The 23,927-nt window shown below is 42.8% G+C and overlaps 1 protein-coding gene across 2 annotated transcripts in view; it reads left to right on the top strand.

Annotated features, from left to right (window-relative positions):
* Positions 1-23,897, top strand: part of extl3 (exostosin-like glycosyltransferase 3) — a 29,094-nt gene extending 5,197 nt beyond the window's left edge. The window contains exons 1-6 of one of the 2 annotated variants that reach the window (XM_034135637.1): positions 13,123-13,248; positions 15,545-18,069; positions 18,786-18,913; positions 20,699-20,843; positions 20,957-21,085; positions 22,292-23,897. In XM_034135637.1, coding sequence (XP_033991528.1) covers positions 15,937-18,069; positions 18,786-18,913; positions 20,699-20,843; positions 20,957-21,085; positions 22,292-22,501 — 2,745 coding nt within the window. In that variant the 5' untranslated portion in view covers positions 13,123-13,248; positions 15,545-15,936 and the 3' untranslated portion in view covers positions 22,502-23,897. Of the gene's footprint in view, positions 1-13,122; positions 13,249-15,544; positions 18,070-18,785; positions 18,914-20,698; positions 20,844-20,956; positions 21,086-22,291 lie in introns of those variants that run through there. The other variant, XM_034135636.1, reaches the window with a different exon arrangement.
* The last annotated feature ends 30 nt before the right edge of the window (positions 23,898-23,927 follow it).

Raw genomic sequence — 23,927 nt, 5'->3', positions numbered from 1 at the left:
TAGTTAGTGTTTGTCACTGTCAAGCTCAAGGTAAGTGCCTTACGTGACAGAGCGGTTAAAAATACACTATGCTGCGAGGCAAAAGACATTTCTTCAAATCAAATCACACAGCGGAATATGTCCTGTGGAAAGGATGCACTCTCTGTAAGAATCACTTTTTGTATCTAAAGAAATCCTGCCATTTGTTGGTGTTGACATGCCGAGTTCAAGTCCAGCGCATTAATGCCGAACGGACAATATCAACATGACTTTAAGTAGTGTGAGTGAATGCTCCACGTCGACACTCAGGTGAGATCTCTTTTGGGGTGGTACATTGCAATAATTCTCCCACGTCAAGGGGCTAATCACCCTGGCTCCCTTCCCACAATCCATCAGTGTCTGGAGGACGGGGCTTGCGGGGTTCTGGCAGCTGTTGTCGGGCTGAGTCAATCTGTTATGGTCTGAGCCAACATGCACGGAGAGGAAGAGCTCTCAGGAGGACACGGAGAGCCGGGCTGCTGCTGCCACTGGCATGGAAAGATAACAAGAGGATTTATTTGCTAGCAGGGCAGGATTTCACTGCTTGTGTGTTAATTGTGTTTCACTCTAACTGTTTTCACTGTCAAATATGTGCAGAGGAAAGCCAGGTTCAAGGAAGAAGTATTAATAAAGCATGACAATAGAACCAATGATATCGGAGCCAAAAAGTCCATAAGGCATAAAGGTAATAGCCAGCAATCTTGATAATCTTTTTTTAATAGTTCTTTATGTTCTTCAAGTAAAAACATAAAGCAATCTTTTAGTTGCAACCTCGTTAATGAGAGGATTGGCTTCTTTTTGACCCGTTTAGATATTTTGTATAAATTCAATATTTTAGTTTTGTCCGTTAAGTTGGACAAAAACAATAAGACATTTAAACGTAGCACTCCTGACATTTTTTTTAACTATTGTTCTATGTTCTCAGATTTTGTAGACTTAATGTTGAAATAATTGTAATCAGTATATTAATAATATAATAAATGCAAAATGTAATGCTACAGCCATAATTGACAAAAACAATACTTTTCATTGCAAATTGCAGGAAACCCAAAATATATGTGCATTGACTTTGTTCATAATGTCCACGTCAGCTGCATGTGTTATGTCGTGCCAATATGTTCTAGTTTGAACAGTTTTATATCTACAAAGGAAATGCCAGTGGATTTTAAGATACTTATTCTAACAGCATCAAAGTGATGTTTAAATTGGCCTTATTATTATTGAACTAGGACAGGTCTCAGTGGATTTAAATCACTTTTGAGTGTTAGCCAGACATAGGCTATTTTCCCTGTGATTATCATGGCTTAAAAACGGAGTGGGTGTTGATGCAGGGACAGGGAATTGGCAGAGGAGGCCTCCACAAATGAGATTCAGTTGTCAAGGCAAATATTAGGAGGGGATACTTCCATTTGACTTTTGGGAGAGCACGGCTGTTCACCATTTTTGGATTGAAGTCGAAGGAGAAATGCACAAGGACTATTTTTTTTTACAATGAATACCAGATTGAAAAATGGTTAATTAAGAAGTGAGAGTTTGCTGCCTACAAACCAGCAGGTGTTCTTGACGACACTTCTTGTCTAAATAAGCCCTTTTCACTGTAGACTCTATAGCAGGAATAACACAGGTGTTAGTAATGACATTAATGATGTCTCCCTTCCAATTAGCTGTGCCAGTAAGACATGTAAATGCATAATGCCAGAGCCCTGAAACATTAGTGTTAGTTTTTGCACCTGTGTTTGACAAGTTAGAAAGTTTCCTGGTAGAAAAAGATGGATACATGTTGCTATTCTGTGGCAGACTTTACTCCGTGAGGAAATCAAAAGTGATACTGTGGGACAACAGTTGTTAGTCTCTCACATAAAGACAGTTGTTCCACGCCACATGCCCATCCCCCGGATAAAGCCTTGGTTATATTTGTTTCCAGTTGCCCATGTGTCTACAGCTGAGGGTACAATAGAACCACTTTATGTACTGGTACTTTCATCTGTAAAGTATTGCCACCTCATCTGTAAAGTATGGTCTCAAGAGGGAATCCGTAATGAAAGTAGTGTTGCATTGCCTTCCTTTCCCCCCTGTATATACCACATCCAAAAAGACGATCTGCTGTACAGTGTAGCAGACATAATTAACTTGAATTATTTCATATTTATTTGTATGAATCTTTCTTTGTGTGTTCAGTTCATACAATCAAAAAAAATTCCCTTTATGATCTTTCCAACATAACAGTCCTAGGGCTGAACATTGTTCAAGAAAGTAATCCGAATGATGCCAGATTATATTTTAGAAAAATTTGAGGGAAATTGCTAAATAAATACACCAACGAACAATGAAAAACAATCACCATCAAAGTACAAAATGTGTCTGATTTATGTGATGTAATACCACCTGCGGTATATTAATGCATTAAAAAAGCTTTGAAAAGCGACAATAATGCTTTTCCGTCAATCTCCAACTAAATGTTTTACCTCAGTGCTAACGGACCGTCCACACAGCAGCGTTAAAAAAATCTTGGAACGCTTCTGCCCATTCACTTTGAATGGGGTGACGTCACTTTGCCTCACTTTTCGCCGAACTGCATTGTGGGCAGCAGAGCGGAGATTTTCAGGATTTTCAGGATTCAAAGTTGAACAATGTTCAACTTTTGAAGCTGAGGTGGAAGCGTCAGCCAATCAAATCCCGTGTATGCAAATCTGACAGTTCAAGCGCTAGCCAATCAAACCGCGTGTATGCTGGGAGAGACATACCGCAGGTCATTTCCTCATATTCCAAAAAATGGAGGAGAAATTAGCGGTAGCGAATCACCCGGTGCTTTATGACCAGTCCCTATTTACCTACCGGGATATAAACCGGAGGAGCCAGGCATGGAGGGAGGTGGCAGAGACAGTGGTATGTTTTCGCCTGTTTGGGGAGTTTATATCCAGTTTACTTCGGGCTTTTTTGCTTCGTATGTCGGGGGCGGGAGATTCATGTGATTGGTTGTTGGTGCCTTGCTCGCAAAAAATCCCCAAGCTTCAGATACGCCCACCTCCAAGATTTTTTTTAACGCTGCTGTGTGGACGGGCCGTAAGGCTCATTGGGTTGCTTCAGGAAATAAAAAAACAAGAGATGAGTTGTTTCATCTCTGCTTTTCCATCCACCCTTTTTTAAAATGTATTCCCACTTTCATGAATAAGCCCAAATAGGGCGGCAGGATCTGATGGACACTTTGCCTTTTATTCAGCTCCACCTTCAGATGTTGTTCCATGAGAGAAAGAAAGAGTTTCCTTTGAACAGTGGGAGCCTCTGCTGCAGTGAGCTCTTATTTAATCACTGAAGTGGCTTCCACTCTTGAATACAAAAATACTGCTGCCCTCATTCTTCTTCCTGTCTTAGACCATTGTTTTTTGTAACACTGAGCTGTTGAAGTTGTTGTAATTGTGACCTGCTGGATTCAATTTGCTCCAGATAAAGCGTGATTATAGCCATGGCGACTCATTAAGGTCGGCCCTGCCCTTCAACAATGTGACTCCCCGGCTTGTGGAGTATCCGAAGCTTTTTAATTAATGAAAGGAATTTATTTTTATTAACAAGACCTATCTGATAGGCATCTGGCTAGGGGGGAAAAACAGACCACCACCACCTGTCTTAATTTGACTGAAAATCAAAGTACGAGGCAATACATGCTTACATTCAATCCACAAAGGAAAGACAAGTGAGCAGAGGGAAATATCAGGATGCCATTGTTTAAATCTCACACCTTAAAACCCAAAAGCAACTGAAGAAGGAAATGTAAAATGATAGATGGAGCCCTGTTCATGCATTTATTTTTTAGGTGAGACTTCACATCTCTCTGGCAGGCTGGACAGTGTTTGCAGGCCTGTTTGCAGCCTCAGAATCCTGCGTCCCTTTTCATCTCTGCTTAAAGTAATTATGTAGAGGCGAGTGGGGAAATGAGAACCATGTGGCAGCCTGTAATTAGATTTTTGGTAATGAATGGGTCAAACACCAGTTGCAGGCAATTGAGCTCAGAAATTCCCTCTGAAGACGGAGCTCGGCAATGAAGTGCGTCACAAGGAGCGTGGGCATGCACCATTACAGGTCATGGATGAGAAGCTTGTTTGAATTTATTAGCCAGTCAAAAATGTTTTTAGTTTTCTAAATTCAAGCTGTTCAGTAAATACAGGCCAGTCACTTATGCTCAGAAATTACGAGTGGATTTTACACAACTGCAGTCTGAAAGAAGTGTAAATTAGCTTCACATAGGAGCTGTTAACCCGAGTGTTATTTCAAAGGGTTTGACACTCTGCAGAGAAACAAGACTAGACACGACGTCTATTCAGGCCACAGTTTGGACCTTTGGGGAACAAACTGACACATTTGCCCTCGTTCCGTGTCCATAAAATGATACTCCAAACATTGTTCATGCTTGTTTAAAAGACATTGGTCCCATATATGGTAGTGATGTTGTAGTTTCTTCCCCCTGAATATTCTGCTTATCAGCACAAACTGTGTCACGAAAAAGCTGTGTCAGCTAGTTTATTTGAGTCAGAGCCAAACTCTAGTCTACAACATGTGCACGAACAGATGATTAATGATTCGGTCTCTAAAAAAATATGATTTTTCTCTTCCCTTCTTTTGACCCTCTGTCGCATGTTCTGCACATTTGGATAAAGTGAAAATGTATAATCAATAGTGTCCAAATTTGTCAGAGATTCAAGGAGTTGCAGACTCTCTAGACACTTCAGAAAGATAATTAACTCAGTCTTGCACAATGTGAGCTCATATTTCTGTTGGATTACCTCATTTGCAATCCAGGTCATATTTAACTAAAATCTAAAATAGCTAAATGTATTACTATATTGTGCAAGAAGTTAAAAAGCTTGTAAGAACGCCAAGAAAATAGTCAAGTGCTGCTTTTCACACCACATTAGGAGCAATTAGCTGTGCTTCATAAATATTTGATATGAAGCACTTCCTGGACTCATTACAAGTTTTGTTTGAGGTACTCAAGAATTTCTTGTTTTATGGCATAGTGCTATAAAATAAAGACGATAGTTGTGGTTCTTGCCTAGAGTCTGCTTATTAAACTCATCAAACATCTGTATTTTAAACAACAGAGATTCAGTCTGAACTTTAACCCTCTTCATTCTGATGCAGACTTAATTGTAGTTCTATTTAAATGTTAAAGTACTTACACAGCGTCCACACGGCGGCGTGCGTTGAAGCTTGCCGGTGGGCGTGTCTGAAACTCGACCAACAACCAATCACATGAATCTCCCGCCCCGGACACACAAGCACACGGTTTGATTGGCTAGAGCTTGTACTGGCATATGATTTGATTGGCTGACGCTTCCGTCGAAGCTTCAAAAGTTGAACATTGCTCAACTTTTGAAGCAAGTGAAGCGACGCTCCCACAATGCAGTTCGGCAAAGTGTGGCGTCACCCCATTCAAAGTGAATGGGCAGAACCGTGTGGACGGGCCGTTACGAAATTGTCTGGACTTTGTGTCAAGGTTTATCCCAACATCAATTAAGATACAAGTAAACAATAATTTAAGCTGCTTACTCACTTCTTTGTTTCCAGGAAGGGCCACAGTTACAATGCTAACAAGCCTTTTTTAGGAAACTACATGACACATAATTACATTTGTTGTTACTGTGTGACTTTCTGGCAAAGGAAGAACAACAGGCATCCTATCTTAAAGAGGTTTTTCTCAAAAGTTAGAGCTAGTGAGACAAATGTGCCAGCTGAGGTGTCCTGAATAACGGGGGAGTCCTGTGTGTCTGTACGTCCTCTCTGACTCTAATTGGCTGTCACATTCTCAATTCTCAGCGACACAGTGAGCGTCTCTTCGCCTCACCCCTGTGGGTTCAGCAGCTTTACAGCTCAGTGACAGATTAACTGCAAAGACATTGTGATGCACTTTGTTTATCACATAACTGGAGATTCTCACAGAATTTGCCATAAGAATCTTGTCGTATGGATTTTTGTTTGGTTTTTACCTTGGATTGTCTTTTGTAATGTGCCACCACGCAAGGACATGAGCACCTTTTTTTTTTTGAGTTGCTCCCCTGAGTAATCCTTGTCATATTGCAGGAGCTTTAGAGGCTACCAGACCCATCTGTCATTATGAACTCATTCCTTCTCTTTCTCTTGTTATCTGCCGTGCAAAATAGTGCAAGTTATAAATACACGCATCATCGCGCCGGGTCATCAGCACACAGATACTCCTGATGATCATAACGGCCTCACTGTCGTCTCTTCGGCGATATTAGGTAATAAAAAGAGCAGCACCCACCCACATCACCGGGAAGCTTTCAGTGCTTATACAGGAAGCGGTAGGTAAAGTTGAATATCAACACTGTACTAACAAACTTTCTACATGGCAAAGTGTTTGGTTTTCCAATAGAGCACATTAGGGTTGGATTAAATGACACAATACAACTTAAAACTATTTGAGATAGATTGTTCTAAAACGATGATAACATGGAAGCTAATAGTGTTCTGTGGACAATGTTGCTAATAAATGAGCTGGATACTTGTATGGCAAAATCTGATGTTTGAACCAATACGATTTTAAGTACCTTTGTCAAGTATGTACTTCATTAGATCAGACAGAATTGACCTTTTGCATGCATATTTTTAGATAAAGTTTCTCAATTCCTAATAGTATCCCAGCACTCCAGCCCTCAATTTTCTCAACATCGTATATAACTAATACTAATAAATAAAATAGGGCTACACTGGCATCTGAGCTAACAACATTTTTGTCTATTTGTATTTGTAAGAAAAATATCACTCGTCACTGAGCTTGAGCTTCAATAATCAGGATTTATTATCCTTGCAAGAATGGAAGTAGTCATCACATACAGAGCTGCATGGGACAAATAGTTCCCCCAATAGTGTCTTTCACATGCTTAAAAACAAGAGAGGGGGTATCACAGTCACAAGATGCAGGAATACCGGTTCAAAGCCGTATTCATTGTTTAGTTCAGATTAGCTAAGGCCGACGTAAGCAATAAACATGACCGTCATATGCCTATCTCCATAGCGATAGACAATAACAATCATCATGTTAATCACATAGCTATCATATGCCTAAAACAGTGTGTCCTGACGCTCTTCTAGGTAATCATACATCCTGTTACGTAGACAGCTACAGTTGGGCCTTTGTTATCCTGGGCTACTCTGATATTGGAAGAGTACATTCAGTATTTTCCCAACAGTATTAATCACACTAGATCTGATCACATGAGTTATTTCCCATGTCATGCTTTTCTGGTTATTACCCGTCCCCTTGTGTGTTATGTAGCTTTTTCTGCATGTAAACGGTCTGCAGAGTCACAAACCCTCAAAGTACACCCTGTAGCGAGTAAAACTCTAACACAGAAAATACCTGTCTATGCTGCCCCAGAACGCCTCGTTGGAGATTTCTCTTTTCCATTGTTTACTTCTTGGGTATAGTGACGTATTTCGGGTATAGTGACGTAACGTCCGCGGAGCCGTTACGTTTGGACTAATCCGTGGACTTCCTCACACACACACACACACACACTCGGCAGGACGTTGCGAGGCTCGCTGCTGTGAGGAGCGGGACACTGTGAGCTGGCTCACTGGTGTGGGGTCGGCGAGACAGCGAGACACTCAGCCTGGGCACACACACAAACTCCCAGCCAGGCTGCGGCTGTGTGTGTGTGTGTGCCCTGGCTGAGTTTCGCGGTGTCTCGCAGACGGCCACTGGGCTCACAGGGAGGGGGGGGGCAGGAGCTCCAACAAGCCGTTTAGGACAGAGAGTGAATACACATACTATACGGAGATGCTGTATGAGAAACCAATGTGAGTTTGGAAAATTGCACAATATACATTTATTTTAGTATACCTCAACAATGGAATTATGATCAGTAGAAATGGCCATGCCATGGGACCTTTAATAAACTGCTCTTAGAGTTCTTAAAAGTCCTTTTAATTTCTGACTTTGTATTCAGTCTTTGAGAACCACGGCACAGCCCTGAGGCTCTTGTGTGATTTCTCAGTGAGAAAGGTCCTTGAAACGCTCAGTCAGCCGTCTGCAGATGAGCTGTGATCCATGGCTGCAACAGCTGCTCCCCCCCCAACACAGACCCATGACTGTGCTTTCCCCTGCAGCTGCCTCCATCTTTTCCCCCTCCATCACTTCCACAGGGAGCGCCCTACCTCTATCCTGAAATCACAATTAATTATTTGACGGGTTGTCATCAAGCACAATGACCCAGAGACTCCTTAAGGAGAGAAATACATGAGGATATACAGGAACCCCAGAGGCCATGATGAGTTTAAAGTGAAGTAACATCTCCTCTAGAGGCCGGTGCTCACTGCTGCAGTCAGATATTAGGATTTACAAAACTCACATGCTACAGTTTGTACTAGTATCCATTTTCTTCTGGAGCTACAACAAATATTGCAGGCAGAAACCCCACACATGGGAAAAGCTGTGGGAAGTGTTTGGTGTTTTTCAAGACTTAAATGACAATCAATTTTCTGTCAGTCAAATTATAGGCAGCTGTAATGGCTCAATGATAAGGACAGAACGGATCGATAAAAAGAGCAATTTCTTACTGTATGAAAGCTTATTCACATCCTTGACCAGCTAAGAAAATCCATTAAAAAGGTTAAAAATACAAATAGTAAACACTCTTAGTGCCTTTTAGCTCATATTGTAATGTTATACGTGTGCAGAGCATTTATTTACAGAGTGAAATAACAGTAAGGTATATTCCTTATTGATTTCTCTGCATTTAGGATAAGTGGACCCAGCACTGCAGTACATATAACCTTCGTACTGCTGACTAGAGAAAATACTACTGTTGTTGTGGAACATTGTAACACTGCAGTTTCTCATTTTCTGCACACAGCTATTTTGTGCCACAGATACATTAATACAATGTGAGAATGTTTGTTGCGTTTAGAGGAAAACATTTTACTGACCTAAAGAGGAAATATTATGCTAATGTCCAGGTTTATATGTTGTCCTCTACTGTGACATGTCTCCATGCTTTAATGTTCAGAAAGCTCTCTTCTGTGTGACGTCACGTCGTGTCACGTGACTTGAATTTTGAATTGAGCCGTCCCTTACGTTATAGATACTATCTCTTTACGTATTAGTGATGGCAATTCCGGCTCTTTTTAGTGAGTCGGATCATTTGGCTCGGCTCACTAAAAAGAGCCGGCTCTTTCGGCTCCTAAACGGCTCTTCATTTTTACCACAGTTTACCACGGGGCCTCAGTTTCGCCGCTGCGAGGCTCAGGCGCGTGCTCCACTAGCACCCCCCGTCAAGGCTCGCCGGCAGTACACTTTCCGTCACAGGAACACGCTTTGCTGGCGGCGAAAAGAATCCCACCAGACTCCTTTGCCCCTCCAACAGAGAGATGTCCTTGTCTTTTTTCCTTTTCGTCATTTCAAGCGATAAAAACTCGATCTTCTCTCGAATTATACATTTTTTTGGACGCCCTCGGCTCGAGTTCAGGGCGTTCCGAGCTGAATAAGGGCGTCAAATGACAGCAAGACGCCCCCCTGGCGGAAACGCTGGTCCCGCCTCTTAGCCTATCACGTAAATGTGTGTGGGAGAGGTTTTGTTTTTATTGAACTATCCCAGCAATCCCTCACGTGGTGATTTGTTCATCCCAAAGGCTGTGTACCTGATGAAGAGAACTCTTTCTAAATCTAGAAAAGCAAACTGAAAGCATGATTCTAAAAGGTTCTGAGTCTTTAGTGAGCAGAAAGCAATGAATTATTCAAATATCGTCACAGCTTTTGAGTGGATTGCTATGAAATTTGTTACGGACGTTTATGTTCGCCTCAGGGTGATTTTAATTAACTATTCTGACTTTTCCCGTTGCGCCTTCAACATTTTCAGTTTGTCTTGAACTTTTGTCAATTAAAAAAATACCTACAAAAATAACAACTGATTACGAAGCTGGCTGTCTGACAAATCAGAGATAGCTTTGTGACAGTTTGTCTTTGTTCAGATGATCTAATCAGGTAGTCAAACCTAAAGCAGTGGAAAGAGAGCGTTTGAAGAAGAGTGAAAAAAAACTTGAATTCTTATCGTTAGACTTCTTAATATTTCAGTCCTTGCAGTACCTCTTCTTGAAGCCTTGCTACCCGGGGCCTTATTAAAAATACAAGCTGTGGGATCTTTCTGTCGGCCCTTAACTCCTTCAGTCCGTCTCACTTTCTGTCAAAAGCTCAGATGCCTCTTGGACAGGCGGAAAAAAGCAAGCGGCCTCACTCAGTTTTGCTGCAGGATATGTCTCTCCTTCAGCTTTCTCTCATTCACAAGCTGCTTTTCCCCACATGACTCTGAAGTGGTCAAGTAAAAAACCTGTTATAGTTGGATGTCAATAGTATAGAGAACTGCTTCAGAAAGCCAGTGTGCAGAGAGACTGTTCAAATATTTATACAAGTGCTTGCCCTCAAATGTCTGGAAACGTAAAGGCAGTGTCCCACTTCCTCACTGCTCAGCACCTGCTGCTCTGACTTCAGATGAACATATTCTGCTCGGACCGTCTCGGTGTATTAGTCACAACATGATGCGTTTCAGAGAGCTTGCAAACATGACATGCTTTCATGCTCTCTGACTTGGCAGATTGATATTAAAGCCTGTGTTAAAAGCGTCTCGTCTGTTTCCAAACTCCGAAATAACTGACTGCTAGAGCAATGCAGTCTGCGTTAATCATCAACATGACCAGTTATTTGCAGACTTAAGTCACTGCTTGCTCACCAGTTGTAGCAGCCTACGTTTTTTTTATCTGGGTCATCTGTGCTTTAGCTTTCCCCTGTGAACACTACAGACCATTTGATATGAAAACGTCGCAGGATATAGCCTTCTAAAAAGAGACTGGGTTGTATTTCGTATTGATTTTCAGTATGACTGTAATGGACTATTTATACCATGCATGCAGAGACTACTCATCATCTGTAAGGAAGGGATTCAACATTAACAATCTTTGAAAAGAATAATATAATACTCAGTGTACAGTGACTGTTACTCAGTGGCTCCAGGTTATATTTTAACTGCAGACTGTGTTGTATAACGCTGAGACTGATGAATATTTAAAATGAGTCTGCCCAATATTACAGATCTAGATTTGTTTGGCCTATATAATGTCAAAACAACTGAACAATGTCAATCCCAGTGTCTTAAAGTCCAAGGTAACATCTTTAAATGTATTTTCTTTTTGTCATTTTAAACCCCAAAGATAATCAGTTTATATGACGCAAAGAAACAGCAGGAATATTTCCATACATAAGAGGCTGAAAACAGCATTTTCTGCCAACTTTGCTTGAATGAAGATTTAAGATTAAAGGGGCCCTATTATGCTTTTTTGGTTTCACTTTCCTGTGGCTTTCGACTAAGCGGCTGACCAATCACAACAGAGCCGGGCCAGCTTACCAATCAGAGCAGACTGGGACATGTAAACGTGTCGCAGAAGAGGCACAAAATACAAATGTGAACCTGAAGATGAACATAACAGGTCCCCTTTAATAAATGATCTGAATAGTGGTTGTTTATTTTACAGTCGATAAACAAATAGATTAGTCGTCTAATCGTTGCAGCTTTATTAGTATAAGGTGAAGACACGAACGGCCATGATGTCAGTATCTCTCTTTGAGTGCAAATATACTTTATAGCTCACTCTTACTCTTCTGCCACCTTGTAAGCCTAATGCCTACAAGTGAAAATGGCTACAACAGCAGCCCTTAAGGTGCTTAACACCAAACAGCCTCGCAGCTCCACTTGTAGGTAATGATGGCATTATCCTTGATCCCACAAAGTAAACCCGGAGCGATCAATGCTCTCCTGTGTGTTTTCCATGCAAACAGCTCTCAGATTATGCTGAGTGCAGCGCAGAGAAGACATCCTGCAGATTAGGACGCTACAACTGAAGAGATAGAGATTTAGTTCCCATCCGTGTGTGTTGCTCCGACTCCCAGACTCAGCCACGGGCAGAGCTTTAAGCCATCTTGTTTTTGGCTCCAGATTAGGCCGAGCGACAGCGTTTGCCAGCATCTGTCTGCCATTAGCCCTGTGACACTGGCAGTCCGGCTGCAATTAATCAGAGAGTTGTGATGTCGCCACTCGGTCACTCTGCACCTCGGGCACATCGCTACGCAGCAGGAGTAGGGTCAGCGTTCGAAGGGTCACATGGCCTCGCAGTTTTTACTGTACACGTTCTGAATAAACCAAAGATCACTGGTTTGTAGGTACTTTGTTGGACCAGAGCATTTTGTCTAATGTTAACCTGAATTGATTCACATTTGACTGTGGCTGAAACACATATCACTTATTTTATCTAATACTGATGCACTGTTGCTGGCTTTTGGACAATTCAGCCTTTGGTCAGTATCCTGGTAATGTTGTGTTTGGTTGTAAATCCAGAAGTATCCAGGTGGCTCTGTGCTTAGTGCAGCCGGATAACACGACTCTATTTGACAAGGCTTTTATAAAAAAAGAAGCTTAACATTTGCAATTTTCATCTCCTCAAATGTGAAGTTTTGCTCCCTTTTTTTCCGTTTCATATCAACATAGATTGTCATGAACTCACATTTGATTCGAGGACATTTTGATAAGCATTGCTCACAGTTTTTCGACCCTCAATCAATAATAACATTTCAAATTGAATTGACTGATTCATTTTCTGCCCGTTGTTATGATCGATTAATTATCCAACTGTTTTGATTTTTATATCAGTCTTTTCAGCTTTGAGGTGCATTGAGGCACGCAGCTGAAAGGAGACGAGCAGCAGGCTGTCGGGTCATTTTGGGCAAGATGAAATCACGTGTGTGTCATGTGATTTGCCAGTACCTTTTCTCATTCCTCTCCTTTACAGGCCAACACACACACACACACACACACACACACACACACACACACACAGACACACAGACACACAGACACACAGACACAGACATAGACACACACAGAGAGAGACACAGACACACACACACACACACCAGCTGTGCTGTGTTTCAGGTTAGACGGGGGAGAAGTAATCTCTACACATCAGAACTGCCCGTCACATGGAGGCAGCACGGAGACATTTTTACTTGACAGAATGTTGTTTTTTTCCCAGTTTGTTTTTTAGATGGTTATCTCTCTGTGCTGTGATCTTAACCCGGGCAGTAATGAAACCGTTACAACCGCACAGGCTTAAATTCACCAGTCGTAGGAGTTTTATCCTTATCAAGAGGAGCTGTTATGTCGGCATAAGGTAAACAGCACCTGCGTTCCTTTTCTGGTCTGAACCGCATTGCTTTATCAAGGCTGGCGCTCAGTGTTGTGGGTTTCTGTGTTTGATAAGGATTGTTTGGCACTTTGTGGACATCCTCCGGGCTTGTGCTGTAGTGATTTAGCTATGAAGCTCAGAAAGTAGACTGTCTGCTGCCCGTGGAAAGAAACAATCTGTTCTGAAATGTACACAATGCTCATTATGTAAGATTCTTTCTGAAAGGTGACCTAATATTACTTTCAGTTTGGTTTTGGGCTCTGGCTCTAGCTATCTCTTCAAAACGTACGCACACTTCAGCTTCCGAGGTCTTCATTCTTTCTTGCATTCTTATATTTTCTAACTAGCTCCAAACCGGGAGAACATGATCAGAGGAAGATGTATTTATGGTTATTCTTGCATTGATCTTAAGATAAAACACAAGCCATCGGGAAGAACTTGAACACTTCAAATAAAATTGGCATGCGAAGTGAAGCGTTCTGCATCAGAAGGGCAGCTGGTTTCCTTTGTCGAAGCCTTTTTCTCCTTTGAGCCAGTGCAGATAATTCTACATCACTTCTTCAGGTGGACTGTTATCAGGGATGCTGGGTAATTTGAGTCAGTGATGAGGTCGGGGTGCAGGAGGAACCCTTAATGAGATTTGCTGGAGGTGCTGCTGGTGTTGGCTTGCCAACTGTGTGCACTTTTACTAGTGAGCGCCCTCCTCTGTTCTGTGCTCCTCCTGGCTGATTCAGAAAGGGAAGAAATTGAAAGAAAACATACTCCCTGGCAGGGCTCGAGCTTAAGGACCTCCCGTCGTCCCGGGGCCGAAAGAAATCGGGTCGGGGAGGATACAAATACATTTTGGGACGAATTTGGGACGAGAGTTAAAATAAAAATACCCTGCTAACTCTACTACGAACGGCGATGAAAATGAAACTGACTGCACGTTTTGTGTAGCACACAGTTATTAAACCTCCTTGTCAACATAAACACACACAAAGCATTTAGCAACCCGCGAAATACACACACACACAGTACGTAGCTACAGCTGTCAGCCAGCCGCACAGCTGTGATGTAACTACAATTTTTTTACCCCGGAGCGGTGCGGAGAAACGAAACTTAATTTAGGAAGCAGCTTTTGACGACGCGCTATGCATGGGGCACCCTAGAGGGGGTTTCCAGACATGTCATTGCAGCTGAGATGAGAACTCTCCATCGCATTTAGTCCTTAGCAATATGCTGCGCCTCTCCCCATGTAGGGATGGGTACCGAGCCCCGGTATTAAACGGGCCCCGGGCCGGAATTATTAAAGACAGTGGTACCAACAGTGGTCTTTTTATCGGTACTGGAGACATTTAAAACATACATGTCATATGTATTATTGCTACATGAACATTATATTGCAGTTTTAGTTTCGCCAACTCCTTTTCTAATATGCAATAAGACTACAAAATGCGTCTATGATGTATTTTCCAATCCAGACGAGAGAGCTCTCTCCCCCGTCTGTGTGCGAGGGGGCGGGGCAGTTTGTAAAGGTCTCCTGACTGTGTTACAGACTGTCATCCTGGTTAGTGGTTACTCTTGGTTCTGTCTTCAGGACAGAGTGTTGGATTTTTTTGTTAATCGGATGGGACTTGATTGGATTCAATATTAGAATAACTTTCTCGCTTGTGTGTTTTTTTTAAATATATTTGGCCTTTGTTTCTGTGTTTGACTGATTTACTCAAATAAAAAGGTTGATGAATTATCATCTAATGATTTGTATGATGTTTTATTTATGTTAAAGGTCACTTTGAATGATTTCAACTAATGATAATGTAGAAAAACAAATATTTTAAATTCGGGACGGTCCACATTAATTTCGGGACGGCTTAGATTGTATTTCGGGACGGTTCCGGGAGGATGGTGAAAAAAGTTAGTCGAGAGCCCTGCTCCCTGGTATTCTGCAGCACACATGCAGTGGAAAAAGGTTGGGCTGCAGTATCTTGCTTTACAGAGAAACATTTACAGTGGCTAACTATGGAGAGCCTGACTATACATACATGTTGGCATTATATTAAGGATGGCAGCATTCCACCTCCAGCCTCTGTTATGACAAAAGAAACTTTATCTGTTACATCGAGGCAGTTTCTAATGAGCCTGCTTTACTAAATGCAGCTATCAGTTCCCAGTCATGAGTTTCAAAATATGCATGTAAAATGTTTTGGGACATAAAACGTGTTTGTAAGCTCCAATAGTTACTTTGATCTTGCTTTTAGATTTTTTTTTAATAATCGGCACTATTTTTTTTCTCTCCCAGGTTCCTGCTTTGAGAAGAAAGACTATATTCCAGAAGCGCGATCTCCAAAAGGAATCCCTGGAAAAAGTGACCGAAAAATGAGCACATCCCGGATAGAAGAAGCTGGCCCACCCACCCGTCTCTCTGACCTGTGAGCGGCCATGCCCTCCGTGCCTCACCCATCGAGGGGAACTCTCCAGACACCGGAGTGTTTTCTGGAATAGAGTAGGAAAATAGCTTAACCCCGCAATAGAAATGGTATTAGTTTGTCTGAGCTATACCACATCAGAGGTTATTTTAGAATACAGGTGAGGCCGAACCTCACCTTGCTGACAAGGTCGTATCATGGCCGCTGCTGATCCCCATAGCAACGCTTCCTTGGCAATGCAAGGAGCAGACTGAGAGAGTCAACGATGCAGCGTAACGGCGGGGGGGCGGGCGCCGGTGGCCAGCCATGGCTGTTACGGCGCGTGCGTCTCACCTGGCTCAGTTTCATGCTCTTTTTCATCCTGGTCTTCTTCCCACTCATCGCCCATTACTACCTCACTACCATCGATGAAGCCGGGGGTCCCGAGAAGCACATCTTTGGCCCGCGGCCCGGTGGCGAACTCTGTGAGGCCAAACATGTGCAGGATCTGTGCCGGATCCGCGAGTCGGTCAGCGAGGAGCTGCTGCAGCTGGAGGCCAAGAGGCAGGAGCTCAACGGGGAGATCTCCAGACTCAACATGCGCATCGAGGCCTGCAAGCGCAGCATCGACAGCGCCAAGCAGGACCTGCTGCAGCTGAAGAACGTTATCAGCCAGACAGAACACTCCTATAAAGAACTGATGGCCCAGAACCAGCCCAAGCTTTCACTGCCGGTCAGACTGCTGCCAGACAAGGAGGACCCGGGTTTACCACCGCCGAAGTCTGCACGCTCCTGCCGCCTACGCTCCTGCTTCGACTACGCCCGCTGCCCTCTCACCTCTGGGTTTCCAGTCTATGTCTACGACACAGCCTCCTATCCATGGGCAGACTTTATTGACCCCCTGGTGAAGCAGGCGTTTGCAGCATCAGTGAAGAGCAACATTTATATAACCGATAACCCCAGCATTGCCTGTCTCTACTTGGTTTTAGTCGGGGAGCTGCAGGAGTCCTCCCCGCCTCCACCTCCCTCAGATCTGGAGAAGCAACTGAAAGCTCTGCCTTACTGGAGATCTGATGGACACAATCATGTTCTGGTGCATTTCTCTAGAAAGTCAATGACACAGAACTTCCTGTATAATGTGAGCACAGGACGGGCGGCAGTCGCTCAGTCCACCTTCCTGGAGCAGCAGTACCGCGAGGGCTTTGACTTGGTTGTGTCCCCGCTCGTTCATGCCCTCTCAGAGCCAAACTTTTTAGAAGTGCCCCCTCAAGTTCCTGTAAAGAGGAAATACCTCTTCACCTTCCAGGGGGAGAGGGTGGAGTCACTAAGGAGCAGCTTACAGGAAGGACCCCCCCAGACCTTCGAGGAGGAGATGGAAGGAGACCCACCAGCCGACTACGATGATCGCATCATCGGCACCTTAAAGGCGGTGCAGGACAGCCACCTTGATCAGGTGCTGGTGGAGTTCACCTGCAAGAACCCCCGGCCGAGCCTGCCGACTGAGTGGGCTCTGTGTGGGGAGAGGGAGGACCGGCTGGAGGTGCTCAAGGTTTCCACCTTTGGCCTGGTGATAGCTCCAGGGGATGGGCAGCTGGTGGCCTCAGCAGGCTGTGGGATGAGGCTCTTTGAGGCCCTCGAAGTGGGGACCATCCCAGTCGTGTTGGGGGACCACTCCAGACTGCCGTATCACCAGCTTATTCGATGGAGCGAAGCTGCCATCATAGTCCCTAAGCCTCGTGTCACAGAGCTACACTTCCTGCTGCGCAGCCTATCAGACAATGACATGCTGGCCATGAGGCGGCAGGGCCGCTTCCTGTGGGAGACGTACTTCTCTACCTCGGAGAATGTTCTAAACACCCTCCTGGCCTGCATCAGAACCAGCATCCAGGTTCCTGCTGCTCCCATCAAAGAAGAGCCGGCTCACGAGATTCCCCACAAAGCAGGGAAGCTGGCAGGAACTGACGCCAACCTGGCTGACAATGGGGACCTGGATCTGGGTCCTGTTGAGACGGAGCCCCCCTACGCCTCTCCGCGCTTTCTCCGCAACTTCACATACACAGCTTCAGAAACATATAGAGCATGGAACCGGGCCCCGGGGCCTTTCCATCTGTTCCCTCACACTCCTCTGGACCCCGTGCTGCCCTCTGAAGCCAAATTCCTCGGCTCTGGAACTGGCTTCAGGCCCATCGGTGGAGGTACGGGAGGCTCAGGGAAGGAGTTTCAGGCAGCTCTAGGAGGGAACGTGCCCCGAGAACAGTTCACCGTGGTCATGCTGACCTATGAGAGGGAGGAGGTGCTGATGAACTCTCTGGAGAGGCTGAATGGACTGCCGTACCTCAACAAAGTAGTGGTGGTGTGGAACTCACCCAAGCCTCCCTCAGACGACCTGCTGTGGCCAGACATCGGCCTGCCCATCGTGGTGAGTGCTCCTAATGACTAACACTCTTGTTCAACAAATGTCCAATTTATCTCAGTGATGTTTGTTTGTATTTGTAAGGAATATATCTCTGTCTTATCTCGTCTCTTTGAAGTGCAAAAGAGTGACTCGTAGTATTTTTGAAGTGTTTCTGAGGTGGTGCAAAGTTTGACGCGCTGCATTACATAAAGTTGTTTGGATCAGTTCTTCTTTGAAACTCTGCAGGAGTCCATACAAATTACTAGCCGCTTAACTAAAAAGATGTGAAGAAGTCTGACATCCATGAATAATACAATTTGGGCTTTTGAATTAAGTCTGAAAAAATAAAATATTCATGTGATTCATATTCACCCCATTAGTTTGTGACGGGGACAAGTGGTAAGCTGTGAAGAGAAACTAAAGAATTAGATTCTGTTTTTGTCAGTGCCAGCAGAGTCTTTGAAGCCACCTGGCACTACTATTTAACAGGCGTATATATAAACTGCTTCTATACGGATCATGTATAACTACAACGTATGACTGACACATGTTTGGAATCATTTTGTGCTAAAATGTATTTTATGGAAGAGTCCGAACTTTGTGATTTTAGTCTTTGCAGAACATTGACATGCACATAAACCTATATAACACACTACAGCAAAAGCAAAAACTCCCAAAAGCACAATCAAGTATCACTTCTAACGATAATGACTGAAAGAGTTTGTTGTTTGCGCCTGCAGGTCGTCCGCACAGAGAAGAACAGCCTCAACAACCGCTTCCTTCCCTGGGACGTCGTGGAAACCGAGGCCATCCTGTCGATTGACGATGACGCTCATCTCCGCCACGACGAGATCATGTTCGGGTTCAGGTCAGTGACAGTAACAAGAGTGCATGAGGCTTTAGGGATTCATACATACAAGAGAGAAACCCTGTAAACAACATGTGTCATCACTTTGGGCTCTTGGGCAACACATGCATTTGTCATTACTTTTTTGTGGTTTAAAACACAAAGCATTTTATTGTCTTATAACATTGAATTCAAGTGGATTTTATACGGGGAAAAACAAAGATACGTAGAAGTGAGAACAAATCTCTACTAATTTAATTACAAATGTTTGCTTAAATACTCACATTTTGAAAGGCACTGCATTGACAAAACAATTACCTTTAATGTTTGATGATAGGCACCCAGACGTGGAGGGGAAGAACAGGCAATTAAAGGAAATCTTTACAGACCACAATTTTCGCTTTTTTCCCGGTTATTTTGAAAAGAAAAGGGGTTGTGATTAATGGAGTGTGTTTTTGTTTGTTGAAGAAAACAAGTTTGATGATAGTTAAAATTGTCCTTTCTCAAGAGACATGGTGTGAAGAGAGTCGAAAAAATGCAGCGTAATTAAAGGGAAAGCTTCGTCTCCAGTGGGAAGGGAAAATGCCCCAAAGAATGCAGAAGCTTCGCATTCCTGAACAACTCTGAATTCTACAGAAAAACTGAAGCAACCACTCGAAACTCAGCCAGATTAATTTAAAGGAAAACATGCTTCCTTGTAATTATGATTTATTTGTTAATACTTTTCTTGGATAGGCAGATTGCGAAGGCCATGTCTAATCCAATTAAAAGAGCAGATATGTTTTGCACCTTCCCCTTCCCTCTCTCACACTCATTTACGTGTGTGTGTGTGTGTGTGTGTGTGTGTGTGTGTGTGTGTGTGTGTGTGTGTGTGTGTGTGTGTGTGTGTGTGTGTGTGTGTGTGTGTGTGTGTGTGTGTGTGTGTGTGTGTGTGTGTGTGTGTGTGTGTGTGTGTGTGTGTGTGTGTGTGTGTGTGTGTGTGTGTGTGTGTGTGTGTGTGTGTGTGTGTGTGTGTGTGTGTGTGTGATATGCAGCTGACTGTCTTAGACATTTAAGTGGTCTCACATGAGCTCATTTAAAACATTAGATTTCTTGATTCGTCTGTGTCTACAGAAGGAATTCCAAGTATCTAATCTGATAAGATGAAACACAGATTTATCTCCAAAACCTTCCTGCCGCTATAGGGCTACATTATGGTAGTGTGAAACTGATAAAAGACAAGAGGATAATTACTTAATTAACCCCAGGAGGAAAAAATGCGTCACGTGTTTTATACAGATAAGTTCAAACACGCCACTTGCCACTTTTAAACCAAACTAATGACCATAAAAAAAAAATTGGCAAACAACAACAATTAAAAGTTCATTAAACATTTAATAATTCTGCCCAGTCATGTCTTAATTCATTCATTTAAAATGAGGAATTATAAACTGGATTAGAGCAACGTTTCATTATGAAGGAAATCACCTAGCAGCTGCATTAAAAATGTTTTAAATGTCATTGAGAGGAAGTGATGACATATATTATGAGATCCGGCAAACCTTTATCAGCCATTTATTTTATTAGCAGTGTGCTAATGCTTCACCACAAAGTAGCATGGGCACTATCGATTATTTTCAACACTAAAACACTTTTTAATTGCTCTGTTCTCTAATTTTCCTATTGCAAACTAATTAGTAACAAAAAACAATCATCCTTTAAAAAAACAAATATTTTATTCCATTTTAAACGGTATTTTTTACTCTACAATGCCCACAAACAAGAGTTTTTTTTAAAAGGAGAACTTCTGCTGACTTTGTCTCACAGAGTGTGGCGCGAGGCCAGAGATCGCATCGTGGGTTTCCCCGGGAGGTACCATGCGTGGGACGTGAACCATCAGTCCTGGCTCTACAACTCCAACTACTCCTGTGAGCTCTCCATGGTCCTGACCGGAGCTGCTTTCTTCCATAAGGTCAGACCTTGAACTCATCATCCTCCAAAAAAAAAACATACACCATGCAGCCAAATGTATCTCGTCTCATAGCCACATAATTGACTTGTCCCCTGGTGTTTGTTTTGATGTAGTACTACGCCTACCTGTACTCCTACGTGATGCCCCAGGCTATCAGGGACATGGTGGACGAGTACATAAACTGTGAAGACATCGCCATGAACTTCCTGGTTTCTCACATCACCCGAAAACCTCCCATCAAGGTCAGTGACGGGGCACGCAGTCCAGCATCTTGTAATCTTTGTGTCTCCTGCAGGCACCATGTATTTATATTTTTTCCCACTTAGCCTCGCCATTACTCAAACTGACATATCCAATATTGCACACAAATGATGAATCAAGAAAAAACAAGATCGAATTGGTGCGCTATGCCTGATTTTCAACTGGATTTTTATCGGAAGGACATTTATTACCAGAGGGCATATTTATGGCTAGACAAATAATTATAGCAATCACAGCATGGAAGCTGTTGGAGCAGAAATGTTATTGCAGCCCTGGGTTTAAGTTATTTTTGATTTAGTGGTGTTAATATTCAGGGGTGTTTCATTTAGGGAATTAAGGACTGCTTTGATGGAGTGTGTTGTGCATGACAGCAATTCGCTGCCAGGAATACGCCTTGTGAATAATGAATTTGGGGCAAGTTTTAATGTGGAGTCAAATAAAACCGAAGATAAATGACTTTTTATGAATCACTGCTGATGAATTAACATTCAAACTCAGTTTTTAGGATTGATTTCTGTATCCTGCCCCCTATTTGCATTTTACATATGCAGTTAACAGCTACATGATAACAGGGGCAGATTTACCACTTCAAATAATGATTTACCTTTTAAAGATATTGTTCCATCATTTAGACAATGAAAGACAAAGGCATGACACGTTTTGATAGCTAGCTGTTTTTACTAGCAAACAAATAAAATCTGTTGAGCTAATCAGCTCCCTATTCAGTTTTAAAACTCCACCTCTGGCTGACTTTTTAATATTACATGCTGATCCATTTTAGTCTTGAAAACAAACAAAGAAATGTTTTATTTATAATAATAATAATAATAATAATAATTCATGGTATTTATTTAGCGCTTTTCCAAGTGCTCAAAGTGCTTTAGATTACAGTATATGACATGTTACTGTCTTGCCCAAGGACACAGCGACATGCTGACTGTGTTATGGTGGTTGTCTTAAAAGACTGAGGCTTATGCTGATGGGTCCCAATCAAGAAGATGGCATCCTCAACTCATGCTCGTCCATGAAACTAATAAATGGCATTTTATTTTATTTTGTAGTGTATTGTAGATAATCCTAATGAGTGTTTTTGCTATCCTACATTGCACTATCCCCTCCTACAGCAGCATTGTGCTGTGAAATACTGCCTACACATATGACTATACTGTCTCTTTGTCCATCTTTAGGTAACGTCACGTTGGACTTTCCGCTGTCCCGGCTGCCCTCAGGCCCTTTCACACGACGACTCCCATTTCCACGAACGCCACAAGTGCATCAACTTCTTCGTCAAAGTGTACGGCTACATGCCGCTTCTGTACACACAGTTTCGCGTGGACTCTGTGCTGTTTAAGACTCGTTTGCCCCACGACAAGACCAAGTGCTTTAAGTTCATATAGCACCGGGCTGAGTGGCCCAGCAAAGAGCCAAAAGCAGAGAGGGTTGAAGGACTGGAAGTATTTAAAAGAACAGCAGCTCCCTCTGCACGCAGTGATGAAGATGGATGGACTGCCAGATAAATGCACAAAGGAAAAGTTGGTGGTGAGGATATTGCCCAGGGGGGGAGACAAGACCTTTTAAAGCTGTTGGCTGGGTGGTCTAATCCACAACTCTACTGGAAATGTGAAGAGTGGAAGCTGAAAGGGACGACTGCCAAGAAAATGAGCCTTTTCAGTGGATGTCACTCTTCCTTTTTCATGTTCTTCAATCACGCTCAATCATCAACCACTACAGATGTCATTTGCACCTCTTAACGGTCGCCGAGGAAAGACGACGGTTGTACAGACGAGTGTACATTAACTCTACCTAACAATGGAGCTGTAGCTGCTTCACTGACGGACTGATGTCGTGCTGCGCTCGCCAGCCGCCTGTCGACCGCTTCAGCTGGGAGGGCATCAGCAGCACATGGCTGACACTTCGATTATTTTTCATTTTCACAGTAACAAACTGTACTTCTTGTACGCAAGACGAGCACTGAGGGTCAGAGGTATTTTATTGGAAATTCTTCTTTTAAATCTAAATGTGTAAATCTTTTTTGATGGACAAACTTTTTCCAGATCCTCCGCCTGTTGGAGATCAGACACAAACTCATTGGTTCGAGAAAGAAACTCGACTGAAGACTTTGGCCCAATCATGTTTAGTATTGTCACATGTTCAGAAGGAATTCACTTCAGTGGTCACCATAATGCCTCAAATCTGTCATGGAAACCAGCCACCATCTTGTCATTTTATTATGCTTACAGGATCTGCACTCTTCGACGAGTGTTTGAAAATGGCCTGTTTTTTATGCTATAGGGTGTTGAATAATGTTTGTAAAACTGGTCTGAGATTCAAGTAGTCCTGTTTTAAATGTAATAATAATAATAACCAGCCAATGGTTACAATGTCCCTTACTGAAGTGCAACCAAGTCATGAATCACTGCTGCCAAAATCGGAAAAAGAAAATGTTTGGATGTCTAATTAAAGTTGTAATTGTAAAGAAGGATACATTTAACACAATTAGGATAATATACAAATAAATAAAAAAGATTAAAGGGAGTAGCTTGACGTTTTAGGAAATACAATTATTTGCTTTCATGTGCAGAGTTAGATATTTACAGCTCTGAAATCTGTCAACTTAGCTTAGCCTAGCTTATATTGGCATAAAGAATGGAAACTGGTTGAAAAACAACTAGCCTGTCTCTGTCCTTAAAGGTGGGGTAGGTAAGTTTGAGAAACCGGCTCGAGATACACTTTTTGTTATATTCCATGGAATGCTCTTAACATCCCGATAGCAATAAATATCTTAAGTGCTTTGACAAAAAATCCATAAAGAAATGTCATCTG

This window comes from Trematomus bernacchii, unplaced genomic scaffold (assembly GCF_902827165.1).
Source record: "Trematomus bernacchii unplaced genomic scaffold, fTreBer1.1, whole genome shotgun sequence".
NCBI lineage: Eukaryota > Metazoa > Chordata > Actinopteri > Perciformes > Nototheniidae > Trematomus > Trematomus bernacchii.
Note: the sequence above shows the minus strand (reverse complement) of the source record. Positions and strands in the feature narration are given on the sequence as shown.